This window comes from Panthera pardus, unplaced genomic scaffold (assembly GCF_024362965.1).
Source record: "Panthera pardus isolate Hobbes unplaced genomic scaffold, ASM2436296v1 HiC_scaffold_3, whole genome shotgun sequence".
Taxonomy (NCBI): Eukaryota; Metazoa; Chordata; class Mammalia; order Carnivora; family Felidae; genus Panthera; species Panthera pardus.
The window spans coordinates 38,794,938-38,815,870 of record NW_026526876.1 but is presented as its reverse complement, the minus strand read 5'-3'; the positions used below and the strand labels follow the sequence as shown (position 1 = coordinate 38,815,870).

General features: G+C 54.0%; 2 protein-coding genes across 3 annotated transcripts; one reads left to right on the top strand and one right to left on the bottom strand.

The window, feature by feature from the left end:
• Positions 1–858: 858 nt before the first annotated feature.
• Positions 859–13,898, top strand: LRRC59 (leucine rich repeat containing 59). Its single transcript, XM_019415793.2, has 7 exons — positions 859–1,184; positions 2,296–2,355; positions 4,137–4,295; positions 4,526–4,630; positions 7,721–7,793; positions 9,826–9,999; positions 11,917–13,898. The coding sequence occupies exons 1-7, from the start codon at positions 1,080–1,082 to the stop codon at positions 12,159–12,161; spliced, it is 921 nt and encodes a 306-aa protein (XP_019271338.1). The 5' UTR covers positions 859–1,079; the 3' UTR covers positions 12,162–13,898.
• Positions 13,667–20,907, bottom strand: EME1 (essential meiotic structure-specific endonuclease 1). Of its 2 annotated transcripts, XM_019415791.2 has the most exons (9): positions 20,649–20,906; positions 19,010–19,818; positions 18,793–18,920; positions 16,455–16,544; positions 16,246–16,367; positions 15,932–16,055; positions 15,576–15,691; positions 14,609–14,798; positions 13,667–14,378 (listed from the first exon to the last, which is right to left on the bottom strand). In XM_019415791.2, the coding sequence occupies exons 2-9, from the start codon at positions 19,791–19,793 to the stop codon at positions 14,202–14,204; spliced, it is 1,731 nt and encodes a 576-aa protein (XP_019271336.2). In that variant the 5' UTR covers positions 19,794–19,818; positions 20,649–20,906; the 3' UTR covers positions 13,667–14,201. The 2 variants fall into 2 exon arrangements, with proteins under 2 accessions (XP_019271336.2, XP_019271337.2); XM_019415792.2 differs by lacking the exon at positions 16,455–16,544 and having other exon boundaries at positions 20,649–20,907.
• Positions 20,908–20,933: the final 26 nt, after the last annotated feature.

Here is a 20,933-nt window from a genome sequence, read left to right as displayed (position 1 = left end):
CACTCCTGATAATAAGGCAGCACATAGGACATTGCCAGAGTCCCAAGGAGGGACCCCTAACTCAGTCTGCGGTTCATGGTGGACAGGGAGGCTTCCCGGAGGTCTAGAAATTAGCCAGGCGGAGGGGCGTTGGGAAGCAAGGCCATCCCAGGACAGGGAAAGGTGTGGAGGCCACCTAATGGCAGTCTACACAGCACCCCCGGCAGGAAGGGACTGGGGTTTGTGAGAAGACTGCAGAAGCAGGCAAGGACCGGTCTAGAAAAGAGAGGGTTCATATCCTAGAGGTAGCCAAGGTTGGAGGGGTTTTAGGCAGAGGAAAGACTTGGCTAGATTTTTAGCAAGATCTGGGCAGCTGGGTAGAGGTGGAGGGGAGAGAGACTCAAGAGAAATCCAGGCACGAGCTAACGGCGGCCTAGACAAGGACTGGGGCAGGGAAGAGGAGAGAAGAGAGATTCCGAGGCTCGAATTTTCCGAGTGATAATGATTTGGGGATTAAGTTAAAGAGGGCAGGGAGCAATTTTGAAGGACATGAGGTTTCAGCTCCTAATCCAGGGGAACGGGGGTGACTTGGTGAGGTCAGTTTGGGATGCAACCCAGGTCTTCTGGCACCCAGGCCCGTGCCCTTTCGCCTCCTGGCGTTGCCAGCGACAGTGGCCTACCAAGGGCCCCGGGGATGGGGGGGTGGGGGGGGTGGGGAAAAGCGGCGGCTTCGCCCGGCAGCATAACTCAAGGCTTTGAACCCCACCCTTCCGGACGTGGAGGCGACTGCAGTGCGCTCTCCTAAGCGCCAGAGGGCGGTCTCGCGCACACTCGGGCCGCTCTGGCCCCGCCCGTCTCAGTGGCCGCGGAAGGTGACGTGGACACGGAAGTGGTCGTCGTCGCGGCGGCACCGGTGGGAGCGGGGCGCGGGGCTCAGAGTGCAGCGGGCGGTCGGGCGGACGGCGGCGTCTCGCACCTGCGGCGGCGGCGGACGCAGGCGTTGTCGGTTGGGTGCGAGTCCGCTGAACCGACGAGCGGCTTCTCAACGCCTCTCCTGCCCGTCGGAGCCCCGGAGCCGGCACCGCTCAGCCGGCGTCACCATGACCAAGGCCGGCAGCAAGGGCGGGAACCTCCGCGACAAGCTGGACGGCAACGAGCTGGACCTGAGCCTCAGCGACCTGAATGAGGTTCCCATCAAGGAGCTGGTCAGTACAGTCCCGCGGGGCACAGGTGCCCACCCGAGACTGGCGCTGGCCCCTGCGCGGGCCGCCTCCTTTCCCACGCCTCAGTTTCCAGGTCTTAAAACCAGGTGGGAGGAGTGGGACTCGGTCCTCGGGCGCCCACCTCTGCCCCCAGTTTTCTTCCTTGGATGTACACGTGTCACTTTGGCGCAGTTCCAGAAGATGAGAAGGAGCTGCTTGTTCGGCCCTGAGCTTTTTACGGGTCGGGAGTGAATCTCCCCTCGTCTGGGGGCTTTCGCAGCGCTCAGCTCCGTGCTTGACTCAAAGTAGGCGCCCACGGTGTGGTGGCTGGCTGCATTGGGAGAATGAATGAACAAATGAATGAATGACTCGGCCGAGAAGTAGGCCTCTGGGTAGACCTGGGTGTGGCCCAGAACCGTGCATTTCTAGGAAGCCGGCCATCCCAGCCGGCTGTCCCAGCCCTGAGGCGTCCTTCCTTGAACTCTGCGAAGTGTCACTGCGGGGTCGGCGAGGGCTCTTCCCAAATTCCAGCTTAAACTGGCTGGAATCCCGGCGCTGCCGCCCACCCCACCACCCCGCTCCTCCCAGGCTCCCACTCCGGAAACTGAGGCCTGAGGTCCCAGAAGGTTACACGGCTGGATTGTTGCCAGGGTAGAGTTAGATCTTAGTCCCCGCTTTTCCCGCCGGGTTTCCTACCTGCACCCCCCACCCTAGCATTACTTGGGATGACCTACGTTTTCCCCACTGCCTTTAACGAATTGCACTTGGCTCTGTAGTGCGGAAGTTAGAACAGATTTCCAGTTTCATTGCTTAATCTCTTGAGTGCCCTTGGCAAGCTAGTTAATCTTTATGCCTAGACCTCCTCATTTATCAAATGGTGATAATAGTTCCCATCTTCTAGGGTTATGAGGATTAAGACTGTAATGTAAAATAACTCACTAGGTAGCAAGTGCTGATGCACGCAGCTGTTGCTCTTACTACGTTATATTTCAGTGCCGATTTTTAAAGGCCTTTCCTAGTTGTGGGAATTTTCTCTGGAAATTGCCTCATTAGCAGATGTCACTGAATCATTCCATGTGCTGGTCTGACATTTTGTTCTTGTTCCTTTTCCTAGGTTGCCCTCCCAAAGGCCACCATACTGGATCTGTCCTGCAATAAACTGACTAGTCTACCGGTAAGAGCGGCAAGCAAGCACAGTTCCTTCTAGATCCCTGATGCCGCTTCTCCTTCTTGTTTTTTTTTTTTTTTTTTTTCATTTCTTTAATGTTTATTTATTTTTGAGAGAGAGAGAGGGAGAGAGACAGTGCAAGTGGGGGAGGGGCAGAGAGAGAGGGAGACACAGAATCTGAAGCAGGCTCCAGGCTCTGAGCTGTCAGCACAGAGCCTGACGCGGGGCTCGAACTCGTGAACTGTGAGATCGTGACCTGAGCCGAAGTCAGATGCTCAACTGACTGAGCCACCCAGGCACCCCTCTCCTTCTTGTTTAGAGGAGTTAGGTCATAAGGCGCAATTTCAGGACAGGCCCTGCAGACAGGCTGTGACTGAATCGGGGCATGCTGGGGGGTGGGTGAGGTGGGGTGGATTGTCTCAGCAAGAAGGGAAGCAAGGCTTCATTCTTCAGAACAGTGGGAAAGTCAGGCCACGAAACACTAAAGGCAGCAGAGTGCTGGCTGAATCACTTATTGGGCTCATCTTTTTTTCTGCCTTATTGTATTCCTTTGAAGAACAGTTTACCTCTCTATTGGGTAGAGGAGATTAGAAGCCATTCCAGAAGTTGCTGTGCAGCGCAGGGAGAAAGCTGTTTATGAACAGCCTCCTTTTGCTGGGGAACAGGAAAAAAGTGTGGTTTTGGGGGACTACCATATTATTCTCCCAACCCTTGAATTACTCGAGACACTTTTTTTGTTCAACACAGCCAGTCTGTGGTCAGATCCTTTTGATTTTTCTTGCACAACTTCTCCCAGTTCTCCTCTTTCATATGCTTCGAGATTTTTTCAGTTCACCATTCTTTATCCCCGTCTAGGCCCTGGAGTGGTTCAGCCCTTCAGCCTCTCCGGGGTGATAGCCATTCTCCTCCAGAGCAGTGCTCCTTCCTCGTTGCCTTTTCCATCCATCACTCTGGCCGTGTCACTCCCTGACGTACTCCACTGGGCTCCGGCTCAGGGACCGAGTCTCAGAAGTTGGCAGGTTATTCATCGGATCATTAGTCTGTTCCCCTCTCAGTATTCTCCCGGGCCTCGCTCATTATCCGCAGCGTCTTCCTGCGGCTCATCGGGAACCGTTTTTTCACACTGAAAAAGCAGCTGAGGTCCCGCTGCCCCTAGGAAGTATTCCATGTCTAATGACAGGATGGTGGCAGTTCCGTGCAGCCTGATGCTGCTGCACACTTTGCCGGGAGTCACTCCAGCAGCCCCTGGTGCTCTTTTCGGTCTGAACTCAGTTGTTTGTGCCTTCCTCGGCAGTGCAGAATCACTGGCGGTTTCAGGTCCCCGGAGAGCATGAGTAGTGTCTCTTAGCCGAGGCCGGAGCTTGATTTCAGGTGGGTACTGTGCTAGGTGCCGTGAAGAACAAAGAGTGACACTGAGTGCTTAAGGGGCGCATCATCTTTCCAGGAAGGCGGACGGTTCCGTTGTGTTTCGACAGCTCCTGTGAAAGGAGAACACAGGGTGCTGTGAGGGCACAGGAGGGACCCCCCTCATGGCTCCAGTCGCAGCGAGAACAGAGCATGACGGAACACACTTATTTTGTGCCCGCTTTGTGCTACGTCCTTTTCCACGTACTTCTCACTGCTTGGCACCAGAGGGGCTGAGTGTTAGCCGCACTTCATCCAGGGTGGAACAGCCGGTGGCAGGTGGGGTCAGGGTTTACACGTCGGTGCCTCTGGCTCGCGGGCTTCTGCAGTGGCTACACCAGAGTGTGCGCCCGAGGCTTAGGCGCTGTCTCTTCGGGTCCTAGTCGGATTTCTGTGGCCTCACACACCTGGTGAAGCTGGACCTGAGTAAGAACAGACTGCAGCAGCTGCCGGCAGACTTTGGCCGTCTGGTCAACCTCCAGCACCTGGATCTCCTCAACAACAAGCTGGTGACCCTGCCCGTCAGCTTTGCCCAGCTCAAGGTAACGGTTCACGAAGCAGCGTTCCACGGTCGGGTGAGGCACGGGGCTCGGGGGCCGACGGAGCATGGCTGTGAGCAAGGCTGGCGGAAATGCCACCTTGTTGGTGCTGCCTCGCACGGCTTTCCCTGCAGCTGGAACACACAGGGGCTTTCTTCCTGCTCATTTTGCTCGCCTTGAGGGACTCTCTTGTGAACTTGGGCTTAGCCAGCCTCTCTGTTCTATCCCTTCAGAGCCTGAAGTGGCTGGACCTGAAGGATAACCCCCTGGATCCTGTCCTGGCCAAAGTGGCAGGGGATTGCTTGGATGAGAAGCAGTGTAAGCAGTGTGCCAACAAGGTAAGCACGAAGCTCCCCCGGGTCCCCTCTGCCATTCCCCGGGGACTAGCCTCTGCCTCCTCTTGTTTTTCCCTCCCAGGGCACCTGTAGCCGTGTGTTGATTCGAGCACTGAGGTCCCAGTGAAATATGTCTGCTATGAGCCTGTCAGGCAGAGGGACCTTTGTTTCTATGTTGACGTTACAAGTAGCAGAACAAGACTGTCTTCTCTGCTGCAAAACTTCCGTTCTTAAGAAACCAGGACCTTGGGGCGCCTGGGTGGCTCAGTCAGTTAAGCATCCGACTCTTGATTTTGGCTCAGGTTATGATTTCTTGGTTTGTGAGATCGAGCCCCATGTGTCAGCGCAGCGCCTGCTTGGGATTCTCTCACTCCCTCTCTGCTCCTCCCCCACTCGCTCACGCACTTGCTCTCTCGTGCGTTCTCTTTCTGTCTCTCTCTCTCTGTCTCTCTCAAAATAAATAAACGTTTAAGAAACCAGGACCTTGCCCGATCCCACATTACACTATTGACAGTTGTTCAAATGGGACAAGAAGGGTAGGGGCTGTGGCCTTTCTAAGTCGCGGTGGTTATAGGAATTTTGATAACGGTGTCAACATTTGGGTGCTGTACCGATAGGCAGACACGTCCTGGGCAGATCTGATTTATTTCAGTCAAGTCATCTGATAGAGGAGCGAGGAACCAAAGGCGGCACGGAAGCAGACACAGCCAGCAACCCTGAGGGGGCCTTGTGCTGCTTCTTAAGAACGACACCACGCATCTCTCACACTCCAGCCACAGTCCCTCTTCCCTCCAGCTTTAGAACAGATTGCTGCTGCTTCAGCTGAGCACCAGATGACTTACTTGGGCATGTTGAGGAGGCTTGATGAACAGAATAGACTTTAAACGCTTTAGATTTAAATCCTAGAATTGATGTCAGTGAGATGTGGGCACGGTGGGGGGGTGGGGGGTGTGGGTCTCTAGGTGAGGCTCAAGAATAATGGCCTTGTCTTGTCATTAGCTCAGGGCTTCTGAGAGAGTCTCATCATCTCTGTCATCCACTGGCACAGGAGATCCAAGTACAAGGTCAGTGCAGCCAGGTAGCCACGGCAACAGCTTGCCCTTAGCTGAGAACAGTACAAGTGATCGGTGAACTCCCGGCGCTTTAGGAGTGATGTGTGTTCTGAGGAAGAACGATAGCTGTAAGGGATGACTCTCCCTTTGTCCTGCATGCTTTGTATTTCACCTCATGCTCCTCATAACCCCGGGAAGTAGATATGACTTCCATTTCTCTGACCCGAGAAATGCCCAGTACGCACACGTTTCATTTCTCCCTTTATTCATTCAACTAGTAATATGTGAAACCTCGTGAAATTGCTCGTACTCTACAAGGATAACTTCTGTTGAGCACAGAGGTCTTTAGTGTTAGCACATACCTTCCAGACGGAGCTCCAGGTAGCACATTGCGTTGTGGATGTGGTAACTAGAGCCACGCTCCCCGGCACTGCTGCCCAGAGCAGTCTCTGGCACACCTTTAGGCGTTGTAGTAGCGTGGCTTGGGCCAGCCAGAACGAGGTCAGTTGTCCCCGGGAGATAGCGTAGATCTCACCAGCCCTGACCTTGTGGCTGCATGGGTCAGCTGTAGTCACTGATAAGCCTGGTGCGTAGTACAGCACCTTTTAAAAATAATTTGTTAGCTGGAAAGCATTCATCAAGTGCTTATCAGAAAACGTGGACTGGGACCGGTGGACAAAATCCACCCTCGGGGCTCACGGTCTGCACCAGAGGAGTCACTCCTTTTTCTGAACTGGCTGTTTTCAGCTAACTCCTGATGTATTAGGGCCCGGGGAAAAAGGGAGGTCTCTTAAACCTCTCAGCTCTTTATTTAGCGACCTGTACACCCCTTAAAACCCCCTGAATGGTTGGTGCTTACTTAGTATTTGGAATTCAGAGTGAGACAGGGACTTTGAACTTGGGCTGCCTCTCACCATCAGGCTTGACCTTCCTGCAGATCCTGCACTCCTTGTTGAGTGGCCATTTTTTTTTAGTAAGACTGACTCCCTTCTGAGAGGTTGTAGCAGGTTCAAGGCCTGGGTTGCTCAGGACAGGGTTCCTTGTGGCTTCAAAGCAGGCTCTTGCAGGGAGCCTGAGAGGTTGAGTCACTTGCTAAGGTCACAGGGTCCATAAGTGGTAGCGTTAGGATTGTGCCGGGCTCTAAGCTTTCACTCTCCTCTACAAACAAGGGATAGCTTCTAAAAACACAGCCTGAAAAAATAAAGTCTTTTACCTCCTCCCCTAACCATGCCCGTAGTGAGAATCTCTGGGGCTGTTTTTGTCAGGGGCTGTCCACGACTGACTGGACGAGGATTTGAGGGGCTCTGGGAGCCACGGCTTTGAGCAGTGTATGGGCCAAATGGCTCTTGGCTTCCTCCTAGAGGCTTCCTTAGTTTGTGTGCTGCCCTGAGTGGGACAAGCTCTGGCCCAGGAGCTCAGAAGACCAGTCCTCTGAGCTGTGCTACCTTCCAGCCACGCGAGGTGGACAGATCACCCCCCGTCAGCCTTGGCTTTCTTCCTTTTGAGGTGGGGATCCAGTCAGTCGTTCATCAAACACATACTGAGTGTCTAGCCCGCAGATGGGACGGTAGTCGCCACCCTTAGGGAAACTAGCGTTACGCCTGACGTAGGTAAGAGGCCTCCCGAGGACTGGGAAGAGCGGAACTTTGTAAGGTGGCCGAGGGAGGGAGGTCAGGAAGTCAGAAAGTCTCGGTGGAAGTGCCGTCCTGCCCACCACCAAGAGTTGCCTGGGGCACACGTGAGATCGTGCGTGTGACAGGGACTGTAAAGAGCAGGACTCCTTCCACGCTCCAGTCGGCAGTGGGTTTCACAAACGTGTTTGCTCACAGCTTTCGTGGCCTGGGCTCAGCTGGCCCTTCTCCAGCTAAGGCCGGCTTAGTAAGGTAGGAGACGAAGACAGGATGGCCTCCGTTAGCTCCGCGCTGCCGCGGGGCTGTGCTCACCTAAAAGGAGCCGTCGTGCTTTTGAGCCTCCTGAGCAGACGTGTGTGCCGTGGAGCCCCCGGCTTGGGCTAGTTCAGATCTCCGCTCCCCCTTTGCAGGTGTTACAGCACATGAAGGCCGTGCAGGCTGACCAGGAGCGAGAGAGGCAGCGGCGGCTGGAAGTAGAACGAGGTAGGTGCCGTCCCTCCGCCAGCCATCTTCCCGTCCTCGCCCTGCCGCTGGCTCCCACGGGTCAGGAGCCGGGGTCCGTGGAAGCATCGTGAGGAGTAGCATGGTGGTGTATGGTGTCATCTGTGTCCAGTCCTGGCTTCTCCGCTGAGCTCGAGAGTCCGGCAGCCGGCTGGGAGAGTTAAGAGGCAGCTCAACTTAAGCGTGGCCGAGACGGTCAGTCCCCTGCGAGCCCTCCCGGGGGTCCCCTGGACTAGACTGTCACCTTCCTGTAGTTACTCAAGCCTGAAACTGGAAAGATGTCCGGACGTCTGTCTTCAGTTCCCCAGCATCCAGTGTGTCAGCAAGGCCCGTGTGTGATGGTTCCTCCACCCCCGGGCCGTACTGTAATTCAGCCTCCGCGCTGTAGACCCCTCCCAGCTCTGTGGCCTGTCTCCACGCTGGTGCCCCTTCCGCACGGCAGCCACAGGGATCCGTTTACGACATAAGTCGGTGATGCTGCTATTTGCTTAAGACACTCTAATGGCTCCTGATTGAATTTAGGATGAAATTCAAACTTAGCTCCACAGACGACCGGGCCCGCCATGGCCCCAGGCCTGCTTGCTTCTCCAGCTGTGTCCGGCACCCAGGGGAGAGAACGCTGTTAACTTCAGCCACACGAGCCTCTGCTGTTGCTCGAACACGCTAAGTCCGGTCTTACTGCAGGGGCTGTGCCTGGTTTCTTCTTCGGGTCTTTACGCGGCTGGGTTCATGTCCTTGTCTGCTCAGATGTTGCCGTAGCTTTACCGTAACCCCTTCCGAACCACCCAGACTTGGGCAGCATCCCTCCCGTCACTCCATCACAGTCTCTGTTACTCTCTTTGAGGCGCATGTCATTGTCTTTTTTCTGTTTGTTCACTCGTTTGTCTCCGTCTCTAGAAGGTCTTAGGTGCAGGAACCCGATTTGTCTTCACTGCTGTATCTCAAGCACTTAGCACAAGGTTTGGCGCACAGCGGGCGCTCCGTTGACTGGCAGATGTCTGAGCCCCCTTACTGGAGGATTCCGTGGTTGGTGGGGGGAGGACGTGCTTAGTACTGGTCATGGGCAGATCCTGAAAGAGCCTGAGTGACACCGGGCCTTCTCACATGCGTGGCTGCTGTGATGCTGTATTTCCTTGGACCACTGCTGCTTGACTTCCTGCCTCCACATGTTCTCTCCGGGTGGGGTAGAATGTGCTCTTGGCATTGTCGTTGCCCAGCTGGAACTTGGAGCTTGTTTGTACACAGAAAAGCAGTGGAAAGCTCCAGTACTTCGCACACTACAATTCAGCTACATTATGGGTCAGATGGGCTTTTAAGCCCAGAAAGACATTTAACTCCCTAATTTGTGGCATTCTGGCTTTGGAAAAATGTACTTCAGGCTTCCAAATAACTAATCTGGAAGTGCATTTTTAGAACCCAGTAATTTGTAAGCTGGGCATTGGATGTAAACGTACTTGAACCGTGAAGTAAATCAGAATGTGTCACAGATTCCTGAGTGGGAGCCTAGAGGTTCCCTCTGACAAATGATTAGTCTTGCTTTCTCAGGAAAACATTTCCATCGTGTCTAACTGTGAACTTGAGTGCTCACTTTGTCTTCTTACTTGCCCTTCCCATGCTACGTTCCCTTCTGAAGCTTGGGAAGACAGGAATCCCATAGAATCATGGCTTCTTCTCTTGACAGCCAAGTTGTATAATAAGGGTGTCCCTCTGTGCTTTCTGAATCACCAGGCTCGTCACCCGTGCCTTCCTCATGTACCCTTGTTACATTCCCCTAATCTCTCCACTGCACGGGGCTGGGAACCTTTCAATAATCCATCCAGCAAACCCTGAGAGCAGTTTACTGTATTTGAGGGAGGGCTTACTTCCTGGAGAGCAGGAAGACGGCTGTCTCCTTAGGACTGCTTCAGTGACCTGTGGCATAAGGGAAAGGCCAAGCCCGTGCTTTTAGTCACTCAGGAAAGCACTCTTGCAGGTTTGTGGGTGAGAAGTCATCTTGGGGTGGATTTTCCTGCAGAGGCCGAGAAGAAGCGGGAGGCCAAGCAGCGAGCTAAGGAGGCGCAGGAGCGGGAGCTGCGGAAGCGGGAGAAGGCGGAAGAGAAGGAGCGCCGGAGAAAGGAGTACGACGCCCTCAAAGCAGCCAAGCGGGAGCAGGAGAAGAAGCCGAAGAAGGAAGCAAATCAGGCTCCGAGTATGTTTTCGCAGTTGCAGGGTTCCGGCGGGGGTGCCGCGGGGGCACTGAGGGGGCAGTGAGCGAGGCTGCAGACCTGGTCAGATCCAGCATGCTCTCAGTCCTGGGAGTCACGTGGAGGGTTTGCCTACGGGGGGTGGGGGGGCTGTCCTGGGGAGCAGGTGCTTACGTGCAGGTGTTTGGTGAGCCATGGCTTAGAGCGTTCCCAGAATAGGGAGCTGCCCTTCCTTCTTGTAAGGGTTGGATGGCAAAATCGCCATAAAGCGAAGATTGCGTGTGGTCACACTGCCCTTAAAAGTCCCTCGCATCATCTGTGAAGTGCACTTGGGCATTCTGAGTGCAGGTACTGTCTCAGAGATGCCAGCACTACCTCTGGTTTTCTCTCCAAGTCGGAACAGAGCGCCCTCTTTTTGCTTGAACACCAGAGGAATCGTTTTGCTGCCTTCAGGGAGCCATGCTATATAAAAAACACAGTGTTTTGCCTGAATACTTCCAGTTGGATTTGTGTAGGGACATGGCTCCATATATAGGGGAGGATTGTACACCTTCTGGGCCAATGGGGCCTGTGAGGGAGAGGCCCCTGAGCCGGGGAAGGAATTCTGTAGGGAGGGTGAAGGCGTGGGGCCCGGCTGCGGCTCTCCCTCGCTGGCCTGGAGCAGGTTGCCTGGCCCCCGTTCTGTTTCCTTGTGTAAAACGAGGATTCCACCTCCTCACAGGGTAGCGACAGCATTAAGCAAGAAAACCTATGTGACGGGATCATGCAGTTCTTGGCATGTGGGTGCTCAGTCAAGTTTTTAAAAGTTTTGGCTAAAAATCTCAAAACCAGGGGCGCCTGAGTGGCTCAGTCGATTAAGTGGCCGACTTCGGCTCAGGTCACGGTCTCACCTCGTGAGTTCAAGCGCCGCACCGGGCTCTGTGCTGACAGCTCAGAGCCTGGAGCCTACTTCGGATTCTGTCTCTCTCCCTGCCCCTCCCCCGCGCGTGTGCGTGTTGTCTCTCTTTTTCAAAGATAAACACTAAAAAAATTTTTTTTTAATCTCAAAAACGGTTTTTATTTTATTGTATTTATTTTTTTAAAGCGTTTCAAAAATTTTATTATTTTTTAAAATGTTTATTTTTGAGGGGCGCCTGGGTGGCTCAGTCGGTTGAGTGTTCGACTTCAGCTCAGGTCACGATCTCACGGTCCGTGAGTTCGAGCCCCACGTCGGGCCTGGGCTGATGGCCCAGAGCCTGGAGCCTGCTTCCGATTCTGTGTCTCCCTCTCTCTCTGCTCCTCCCCCGTTCATGCTCTGTCTCAAAAATAAATAAACGTTAAAAAAAATTAAAAAAAAAAAATGTTTATTTTTGAGAGAAACAGAGACAGAGCATGAATGGGGGAGGGGCAGAGAGAGAGCAAGACACAGAATCCGAAGCAGGCTCCAGGCTCCGAGCTGTCAGCTCAGACCCCGATGTGGGGCTTGAACTCACAAACCATGAGATCATGACCTGAGCCGAAGTCAGACACTCACCCGACTGAGCTCCTCAAGCACCCCTCAAAACCAATTTTTAAAAAAAAATTAGAAATGTAATATATATACTCACTCTAGCATTGAAGCAGCATTCTAACTGTGCTTGTTGCCCCCTGAAAAGCCCCTCCCCTGATCCCGAGGGACCCTGGGGACTGAGCTCCGTGTGGCGCCCGGAATAACTCCTCGTTCTGAGTGTATCCTCTTGAGATCCACTGGAGGAGGACTTCTGTTTCGGGCTCTGCATAAGCAGAGGGTTTCAAGAACTCAGATGGCCTTAAAAAGTCCTCTCGTCAGGGCCTGGGAGTTTGCCTTTGAGGAGGGGGTTCTGGCGGATCTGCCTCAATGGGGAGAGTACGGGTCGTCTCCCACTGACCGAACGTTCTTGTCCGCTGTGACTCTGTCCCTCCAGAATCGAAGTCCGGCTCTCGCCCCCGCAAGCCGCCCCCCCGGAAACACACCAGGTCCTGGGCCGTGCTGAAGCTGCTGCTGCTGCTGCTCCTGTGTGTGGCCGGCGGGCTGGTCGCCTGTCGGGTGACAGAGCTGCAGCGGCAGCCCCTGTGCACCAGCGTGAACACCATCTACGACAACGCGGTCCGGGGTCTGCGCAGCCACGACATCCTGCAGTGGGTGCTGCAGGCCGATTCTCAGCAGTGAGCCTGTCCTCCACACCTGCTGCCTCCCAGCCTTGGAGCTTGGATTCCTATGGAATTGGGTTCTGCTGGACACAACCTCTTTTTAGCGTCCGACCTACCTGCCATCATCAAATGGCTGCCGATTGGTACTTGAGATCCCCTCTTTGTAGGACTTCTCCGTTCCTTGGTCAGGGTCCCCTGGCGGAATAAGAAGTGAGACGTGGGGACAGTTACCTGCATGCCTAAAGGAATAGGCTTGGGGTGGGGAGAGGGAAAAACGGCCTTTTCTAGTTGTTCTACAAAGCTGTGTAAAGGCAAGGCTCGTTTCTACTAAACGGTCAGGTCAGCTGTCACTACATTTATACTTTTGTATGTCACAAACCCTTTCTTTCATTCCTCCCTGGGCAGCCAGGGCAGATCAGGAGGCAGTGTGATTGGGGACTACGGGAACACCATACTCGGCAAATCTAGCCTAAATTGGGAGGGGGGGGGGGGTGGGGATACCTATTTTCTTAAGGACCTCAGACATTTTTAATGACCATATAAAACCTCAGGCTGTGAAAGGGACTTCAGGACCACCCAGTCCAATAGAACACTTGCAGACAGGGAAACTGAGGCCTTCGGTGACTTGCCTATGGTCTCCCAGCTAGTTGAGGCAGAACTGAACTCCTGCTCCAGTATTCTCTCTTGTCATTTTGCTTCCATAATAATGTCAGGAGAGAACAGAAGTCACACCAGAACTGAGTGTCTCTCAGCTGGGGTGTAAAACCTTTGACGGTAGGCAAGCTTCATGTCCCACAAATAGAAATCTCATAGCCACGAGGGTCCTGGCAGCTCCTGTAGAGCCCTGCCCCCGGCTCATGTGGCTTTCGCAAAATGGGGACGGCCCAGGCTCCTTGCCTCAATTTTAGAGCATTAACTCCCTGATTGCCAGTAAACAACGAGGTGGACCATTGCAAAGCCATATTGTCTCGGGCAGCTGTTGGTAGTTGGTGCGACCAAGTAAGTCAAAGTCAACCTGAAAATTCCAAAGTTTCATGGAGATGGACGTCTAGAATTGTTTGGGTCGAGACCTAGAACCACCTCCGCAATGAAGGGAAGCGAGTGGCACCACGGAGTTTAAAAGTGGTGCACTTCCTAATGACCGGCACAGACGGGCAGGACTGTCCATGCTCTTGTCTCCCAGATTATGCCTCTGCTTGCTCTGTGGCCTCCTTGGCCTCTCTTTTTCACAAAAGCCGGATGAAGGAAAAAGAAATGGTCATCATGGTGCTCATTCACTGAAAGGTCCCAGTTACCAGCTTCTTGTCTCTCCCTCAGGGGAACAAGAACCTGTCATGGTTCAGAGACAGAGTGAGGTCCAGGGTTTTTAGCCTTAGTGGCTCATTTGGATAGGATGGCCACTTATGACCGTCCTATTGGAAGAAGTGACTTGTTCCTTTCTCCCTCCCCAGATAGCTCTGCTGCAAAAGCCCATACCTTACTCAGAATCACTACACATTCCTTAGTCTTCCTCCAAGCTCCAGAGCCATTGGTACAAATGCTTTATTGAAACTAAATAGTACGTGACATGAGATTAAGAGGATATGGAAGTCCCCACACAGGGGCTGGTTGAGGCGGCTTCAGTGGGTGTAGGAAGGCAGGGCACACCCGGCCCTAGTCAAGTCAACCCGCTGAGGGAAGTTCACTCATGATCTCGAGATTTGATGCTGAGGTTCTTCTGGATTTCTACAATTATTAAATATGTGTCTGAGTGGTCTGTCTTTGTTTCTTTGTGTTTTGAGGGTTGAGGGCTGGGTGGGGGAGGGGGGAGGGGTGATTTGTGCACGGCAGCTGGGTTTTTGCTAGGAGAGGAAAATTAAAGGCTTGTGAAGGGAAACACAAGTATCTCAGCCATCTGTCCCAAGCTGACAGGGAGACTTCTGCAGATAAGGGCGCCCAGGGAACAGCCTGTGGTCCGACCCAGGCTTGTGCTTCAAGGAGGCGTGTCCGGTCTCTTCCTGTGGCCAAAGGCGGAGGAGATGCAAACTTTCTTTGTCATCCTTGTCCCCGAGGGCTGGCGTCAGTCTGCACTGTCTAAAGAGAGAGCTGGCTGCAGAGTGGTCATCTGAAGGTAGATCCGCCTGGAGAGCTCTGGTCCAACACGGCGGGAGGTGGAGGTCACACCTTCCCCACGGCGAACCTGTATGTCCGCAAGCAAATTCTGGCGCTCTTGCTCCGAAAAACACCGCCTGTAAGCCTGCAAGTGGCAAGTGACCTCTCAATACCGTACCATCCAGTCACCCTTGTGCATCCATAAGGGGGCAGTAAGCTAGGGTGTTGGGGAGGAGAACCTGTCCTCCCCGGGTCAGTGTTAACTGCTTTTAGCAGGCCCACACTGTGGACCACCGGTGTGCCCCAAGGAAGCCGCCTGGGAGTCCACCGAGGCCACGGGGTGCCAGGTGGGGGGTGACCCCTGCAGCAGCATACCTGGACCAGACGCTGCGGGGAGGGATAGGTGTCCACAATGGCACTGGCCATGTCCAGGCTGACTCTGTTCAGCTGCTGAATCTGTCTCCTCCAGACCAGCGCGAGCCCCCTGCCAGCTCGGTCAACCTTTGCCCCTCCCGCCCAGTCACTCTCCAGGCAGAAAGAGAAACTGGTTTGATCTCGAAGCTTCCTGTGAATAGCAGTTGAAGAGTCATGAGTCAGTCACTCCACCTGTCCCCTCGGCTGGGAACTTAAAAACCCTCCCTCCTTCCACTGACCCCCCCCAAGAGGCAGGCACAATGTCGTATCTGGCCTATTTGAGTGCTTTGTTCCCAAACACACCGCTAGTTGCTGGTTCCCTTAAAAACAACACCTAGTCCTTTCCATTAAGAGAGAAAGCACCAGGAAAGCACCAGATTGTTTCACATGCTGAAATTGGGTTGTGTTGACCAGATAGCAGTGTCCACAAGGACAGACAGACACAAGGGACCGGGTGTCAGGCAATCGGGGAACCTGGTCCAGTTCTAACTTGCTAGGAGCTTAGACAAGGCACTCTCTTAAGGCCTCACTTCCCTCAGGTATAGAATGAGGAGGGACTTGGCCTGAATTGTCTCTGAGGTCTTTTACTAACTCTAAATTCCGACCATGAACACTCCTAGAACTAAGTAGGCTAAAAGTTTGTTTCATGAGGGCTTATTACACTGTGACCTGCCATGTAATGAAACCTGGCAACTTGGCTTACTGGTGACCCAGGGCAGCCTGCAGGCCACGAACTTACACATGAGTTAAAGCAGAACATTTTACAGGCGCTAGGCTTGAGGGCTCCTCATGAGAATCCCCAGCACGAGGTCTGCTCCTTCCACCGCCAGCTTGACCGACAATAAGCCGGCAGCAGACCCCGGGGGAAGAGGACATCCGCACAGAACCAGGCCCAGCGGTGGGGCAGAGACTTGCTGGGGGCACTCACTTGAAGGGCGCCTCGGCCACAGCCTTTGTAAATGCGCAGGCGAAGTCGGCCAGCTCTTTCCAGCTCTGCACGATTCGGGCCTGGGCTTCGGTGTATAGCTGCAGATCCACCAATGCCTAGACACCCAAAAGCGGGACGGGCTGGAAGGGCAGAGGGACTCGGCCTCGTCGAAGTTGCCCTCTCACACCCGCCGAAGCTGCACCCCAGCGCCTTGGCTCCCTGTTTTAGCCCCTTCTCTCCTACTCGGTGCCAAGGCAGAGAGTCGTGTCCAGCAGGCACTTTGTTCCTTATCCACAGCAAACTGGGTTAGGGGAGAGTGAGAGCCCAGCCCGACTCGGGCAACACCGAGTTCTTACCTCTTCCACGTCTACCCTGGACACCATTTGCCCTGCGCTGGCCTCTGGTTGTCTCCGCTTCTTCTCCTTGGCCTGTTCTCTGTTTGCCACTCCCGGTTTCCTTCTTCTCGGAAGATGGGGAGCGCTGGAATGGGGGGGGGGGGAGGTCAAAGAGCAGCAGCTCCAGGCTGAGCTCAGGCAGGAAAGGGGTGAAAAGACCAGACCAGAGGGTCCCACAGGGCTTGCCAGGGAGGACCCAGATCTGGGATGAGTAAGTGCACCCTGACGGCCCAAGAGCTGACCCTTTTCAGGCTGTCTCGAGGACAAATTCAAACCTGAAGCATTTCTCCTGGTCCACAATCACCAGGGACAGAGCCTTCCCAGCTGTCCTCGCTGCGGTATCAGTTACGAAGCTCCGGAGTGTTTCCTTCCCTTTCTCAGAGTCACCCAGGCTTCCCTGCGCGAAGGCAGACGCTGTGTTAACGTCTGTTCCCTAGAGTCGGCCCTCCGTCCCGTGCCTCGCGGGACACTCTTCTCTGCCCACCTGCTTGAACTTGTAGACCATGGACACAAACGCCTCTGCCAGGAGCAGCACCAGGACCATCGGTTCCTCCACCCAGCCTTCCTCTCCATCCTGCCAAAGGACCCGGGACCCAGCAGAGAGGGGCAGCTCAGCAGGCGCTCAGCACCCGTGAGAGAGACCCAGGCCTTCTGGGTGATGAACTTATTCCCATCAGCCGAGCCCACTTGTGCAGTATTCTTCTGGAATGAAGCCGTGGTGGCCAGAAACGGTAACCCGTGATCCTGTCCCTCCCAGTCCTCCCCTGCTCGACCTTGGCATACTGCATCTCAGAGGCGGTGAGTAAAAGGTGTGGAAATGCTGAGAACTGCCAATGTTTCTGGGCGCTTTGGATAGGGGGGTGGAGGGGAAGGAAACTCTTCCAGAGGGGTTGGTACAAATAAGTAACTTGGCCCTTGAGGGTAGATGCTGACTGGGAGCTGAGTGGCCCTTACACACACACAGGTTTTGTGTGACAGAGGTAAGAACCACAGGGGAACTTCCGCCTGGGAGAGCACCTTCTCTTCACCAGGGCCAACAATGCAGTGTCACACAGTGACCGGGAGCGGGGCCAGTGCAGTTTTCTGACTGGGTCCCTGGAAACAAAAGCCAAGGCCTAGAACAGAGCAAAGTGCAGTGGGAGGAGCTGTGGGTTCTAGTTCCCGCTCAGCTGTGCTCCTCTGACCTGCCTCCCCCCGCCTGTGATGTGGGGGTAAGAACGCCCTCTGTGCGGGGTGACTGGGGTGACCGCGACTGACACACGAGGGAGAATGTGGAAGTGCCTTGAAAGGTTAAGCTGCGACATGGATATAAAGATTTGCTAACAACCCAAATTAAAAAGTGTGCAATTAGGGGCGCCTGGGTGGCTCAGTCGGTTAAGCGTCTGAACCTTGATTTCAGCTCAAGTCACAATCTCACGGTTCGTGAGTCCGAGTCCTGGGTCAGCCTCTGTACGGACAGTGCGGAGCCTGCTTGGGATTCTCTCTTTCTCTCTGCCCCTCCTGTGTGTGCTCTCTCTCTCTCAAAAGAAATAAAATCAATTAAGAAAAAAAAAGTATGCAATTGCCCTAAATTATTGAGCAAATGAGAGCCAAATGCGAGGAAAAATATTTTTAAGCAGGCTCCACACCCTAAGTGGGGCTTGAACTCATGACCCCAAGATCAAGAGTCAAGTGCTCTACTGACTGAGCCAGCCAGGTGCCCCAAGAGGAAAAAATCTTAACGTTTTCATCTAGAAACTCTTAAATGAGGGGTGGAGTATTGTGGATTCACAGACCAGATGAGTGGAAGGCACAGCAGCTGTAGTAACCTGGGAGCCCGGGCCAAGGAAGGAACATTTGCTGTGTGCCTGCTACGGGCCGGTGCTTGGTTATCTTAGTCCCCACGACACGGGGCACCCAAAAGGATGTAACAGTGTCCTCGTTTTACACATGAGGCACAAGAAGATGAAATAATTTGCCTAGGCTCATAGCCATAAAGGCCTGGGGCTGAGATTCAAGCACAAGCCCACCCATTCCCAAAGCCCAGCTAGAGAGAAGTAGAAATCCTGTGAGAATTACCTTCTCTCTGCCCCCCACGGATCCCCTCTCCCTCCTTCCCCACTCTGCTCCCTGCAGGAGGCCGCATCACCAGGCTGTCTGGTGCAAAGGTTGGCGGGGAACCCAGGAGGAGATTGGAGGGAGGGAGGGAGGGAGGAGCGAAGTCGAGATATTTCCCTGGCTCCCTCGAGATGGGGTCACTTAGGGTTTGCTACCTTCCCCTACTGGAGGTCAAGCCTCTCTCAAGGTGGGTGCTGTCTACATTTCTCTCTCCTGGATTCTGATAACCACTTCTCCCCTTCATCCATTCAGGCCGAGGTATGGTAAGAAACATGTCAGTGGTTCTCAACCAGGGGTGAGTTTTTCCCACAAGGGATGTTTGGCACCATCTAGAGACGTTTTTGATTGTCATGCCCGGGAGTATGCTAACTGGCATCTGGTGGATAGAGGCCAGGGATGCCGTTCAACGTTCTACAGTGCACAGGACAGCCCCCACAACAGAGAATTATCCGACCTGAAATGCCGACCATACCTGAGGTGGAGAAATCCTGAGTTAACGGTGTTATTATTACCTTGAGGTACTGTGTCGTCCCTTGTCATTTCCTTGTAGCCTGCCCACGCTTTAAAAAACAGATCGTTTATTATTAAATCTTCCTCAAATTACCCTAAGTTGAGTGTGCCTTCTGTTTTCCTGCTGGGACCTTGCCTAATATTCTTAACAATAAAAGCACAAGTATCGGGTGGCTCGAAGAGGGGAGGAGAGACGTCAGCCAGAAAGCTGCTACCTCAGCTAGCCCGGCCCTTCTCCTCCAGGTGATGCTGCAAGGCACGGCCTGTGCCTCAATCACACAGCGGCACTCCATGGACTGCAGCGCCCCGAGGAGCTGGCCTCCGCCTTCCATCTGTAAGAGCACTGCAACAGACGACAGGAAAGGCGCTATCAGTGGGTGGCCCAGGAGCAGGAAGGGCCCAGCACAGGATGAAGACAGTTGCCAGGAGCACCTGGATCCAGCCCCACAATGATGTGCCTTAAACATTCCTCGGGCCTCTGAGCTTTCAGCCTGTTCACCGGGGCCGCGTTCTTCTGCCTTTCCGGTTGTCTCAGGGTGCTCTCCTTCTGGCTTGCTTGTCCCCGCGGCTGGCATCCCCGTGAGCCTCTCCTCTGGACCTTCTGACCATGCTTCGTTCTCTTCTGAAGTGGGGGGGCTTCAGCATTTGTTTTGGTCGCTGTCAAGCTGTCGCTCCACACAGGGCAGGTGGCTTGGAAGGCTGGAAGCTGATGGCACAGACGGTCTCCCACAGGGTCCCTGTTACTTGATGAACGTCTCTCTGAGGTGTCACGGAAGGAGGCACCAGGGACCTTTGGAAAGGACTGTTTTTTCCAGCCGCATGATGCTCCTTCAGTACTCCGATGACCCCACACAGTTTGAATCGGGGAGCTAGCGTCCTCAGGGCTCAGCTGCTTGCGGGTCAGAAACTTACATGTAAGCCTCTGGGCCAGGGGGATCAATTCTTCCTCATCCTCACTTCCACTGCTTAGCACCCTGACTGGCTCCGTTTGTGGGACAGGTTCCGCTATGTCTGGGACAGGTGGTGTATCTTTCAACTTTGGTGATGGAGGACGGGAGGCCTCAGAATCCGAGGTATCAACCATAACAATCTTCTCCCTCTGAGGCTGCCCCCTCTTCGTTGAAGACGCTTCCTGCTTCAGAAAGGCAAACGTTGGCAACTCTTCAGAGTCACTCTCACTGGACTCCAGCGACAGTGATGACTTCATTAGAGCCATCGATAGGCGCTATCAAATTAATTCCCTAAAAGGAAAAAAAGAGATGAGACACAGACTAGCACCGAATTCAGTCCATTGGACACGTTCTGTGGCCCAACTTTACGGAAATACGCACGGTATCTAGAGAAACAGAAAAGACAGGATGCGGTCCCAACACATTCAACCTGGAACTCAGCTGTCTGTAGCCGAACGGGACGCCTCAAATCCCTTCTAGGTCAAGGCGACCTATAAACAAAGTGGAGATTACCATGAGAAAAAAAATTTTTTTTTAATTTTTTTTTCAACGCTTTTTTTATTTACTTTTGAGACAGAGAGAGACAGAACATGAACGGGGGAGGGTCAGAGAGAGAGAGAGGGAGACACAGAATCTGAAACAGGCTCCAGGCTCTGAGCTGTCAGCACAGAGCCTGACGCGGGGCTTGAACTCACGAACTGCAAGATCATGACCCGCAAGATCATGACCCCAACCGAAGTCGGACGCTTAACCGACTGAGCCACCCAGGCGCCCCTACCATGAGAAAATTTTAACGCCAAGACTCAACACCACCCCTGGTTGATCTCTGCGTTTGACATGCAGGTTATCAAGGCATCCTTTCTTGGATATTTGGTTCGCTTCTGGGTTTTGCCCATTATGAACAATGCTGCCGCGAACATCCATCTCCACGTTTTCGTGGGGGCGTGTTTTCAACCCTCTTGCACATACACCTAGGAGTGCAACTGTTGGGTCGGGTACAAGAATCCGTATCTTTGAATAAACACTCACTAACACTGTAGGTGTGACCCCCGAATGAGCCACCTAACCTTCCCCAGCCTCGCTTTCCAATGTAGCAAAATAGGGATGATAACAATACCTACGTGGTAACATTGTTGAGGAGTAAAATCGTGCGTCTACAGCGTTCGGTACAGCACGAGGCACACACGCTAAGCACTCAGTAAACACGCTGAATGCCTCCAGAGGGACCTCCTCCCGGTCCCCTCCCTGGGTCTCGCATTCGTCCGGCAAAACGAGGCTGCCTGCCAGACGCGCCCGGCTCGTCCGCACCGCGCGGCACAGCCCCCGATGCCCTGGTCACCCAGGCCCTGCAGAGCGGTGCTCAGGAGGCAGGCCCCCACTCGCCGCCCGCCGCGCCAGCACAGCGA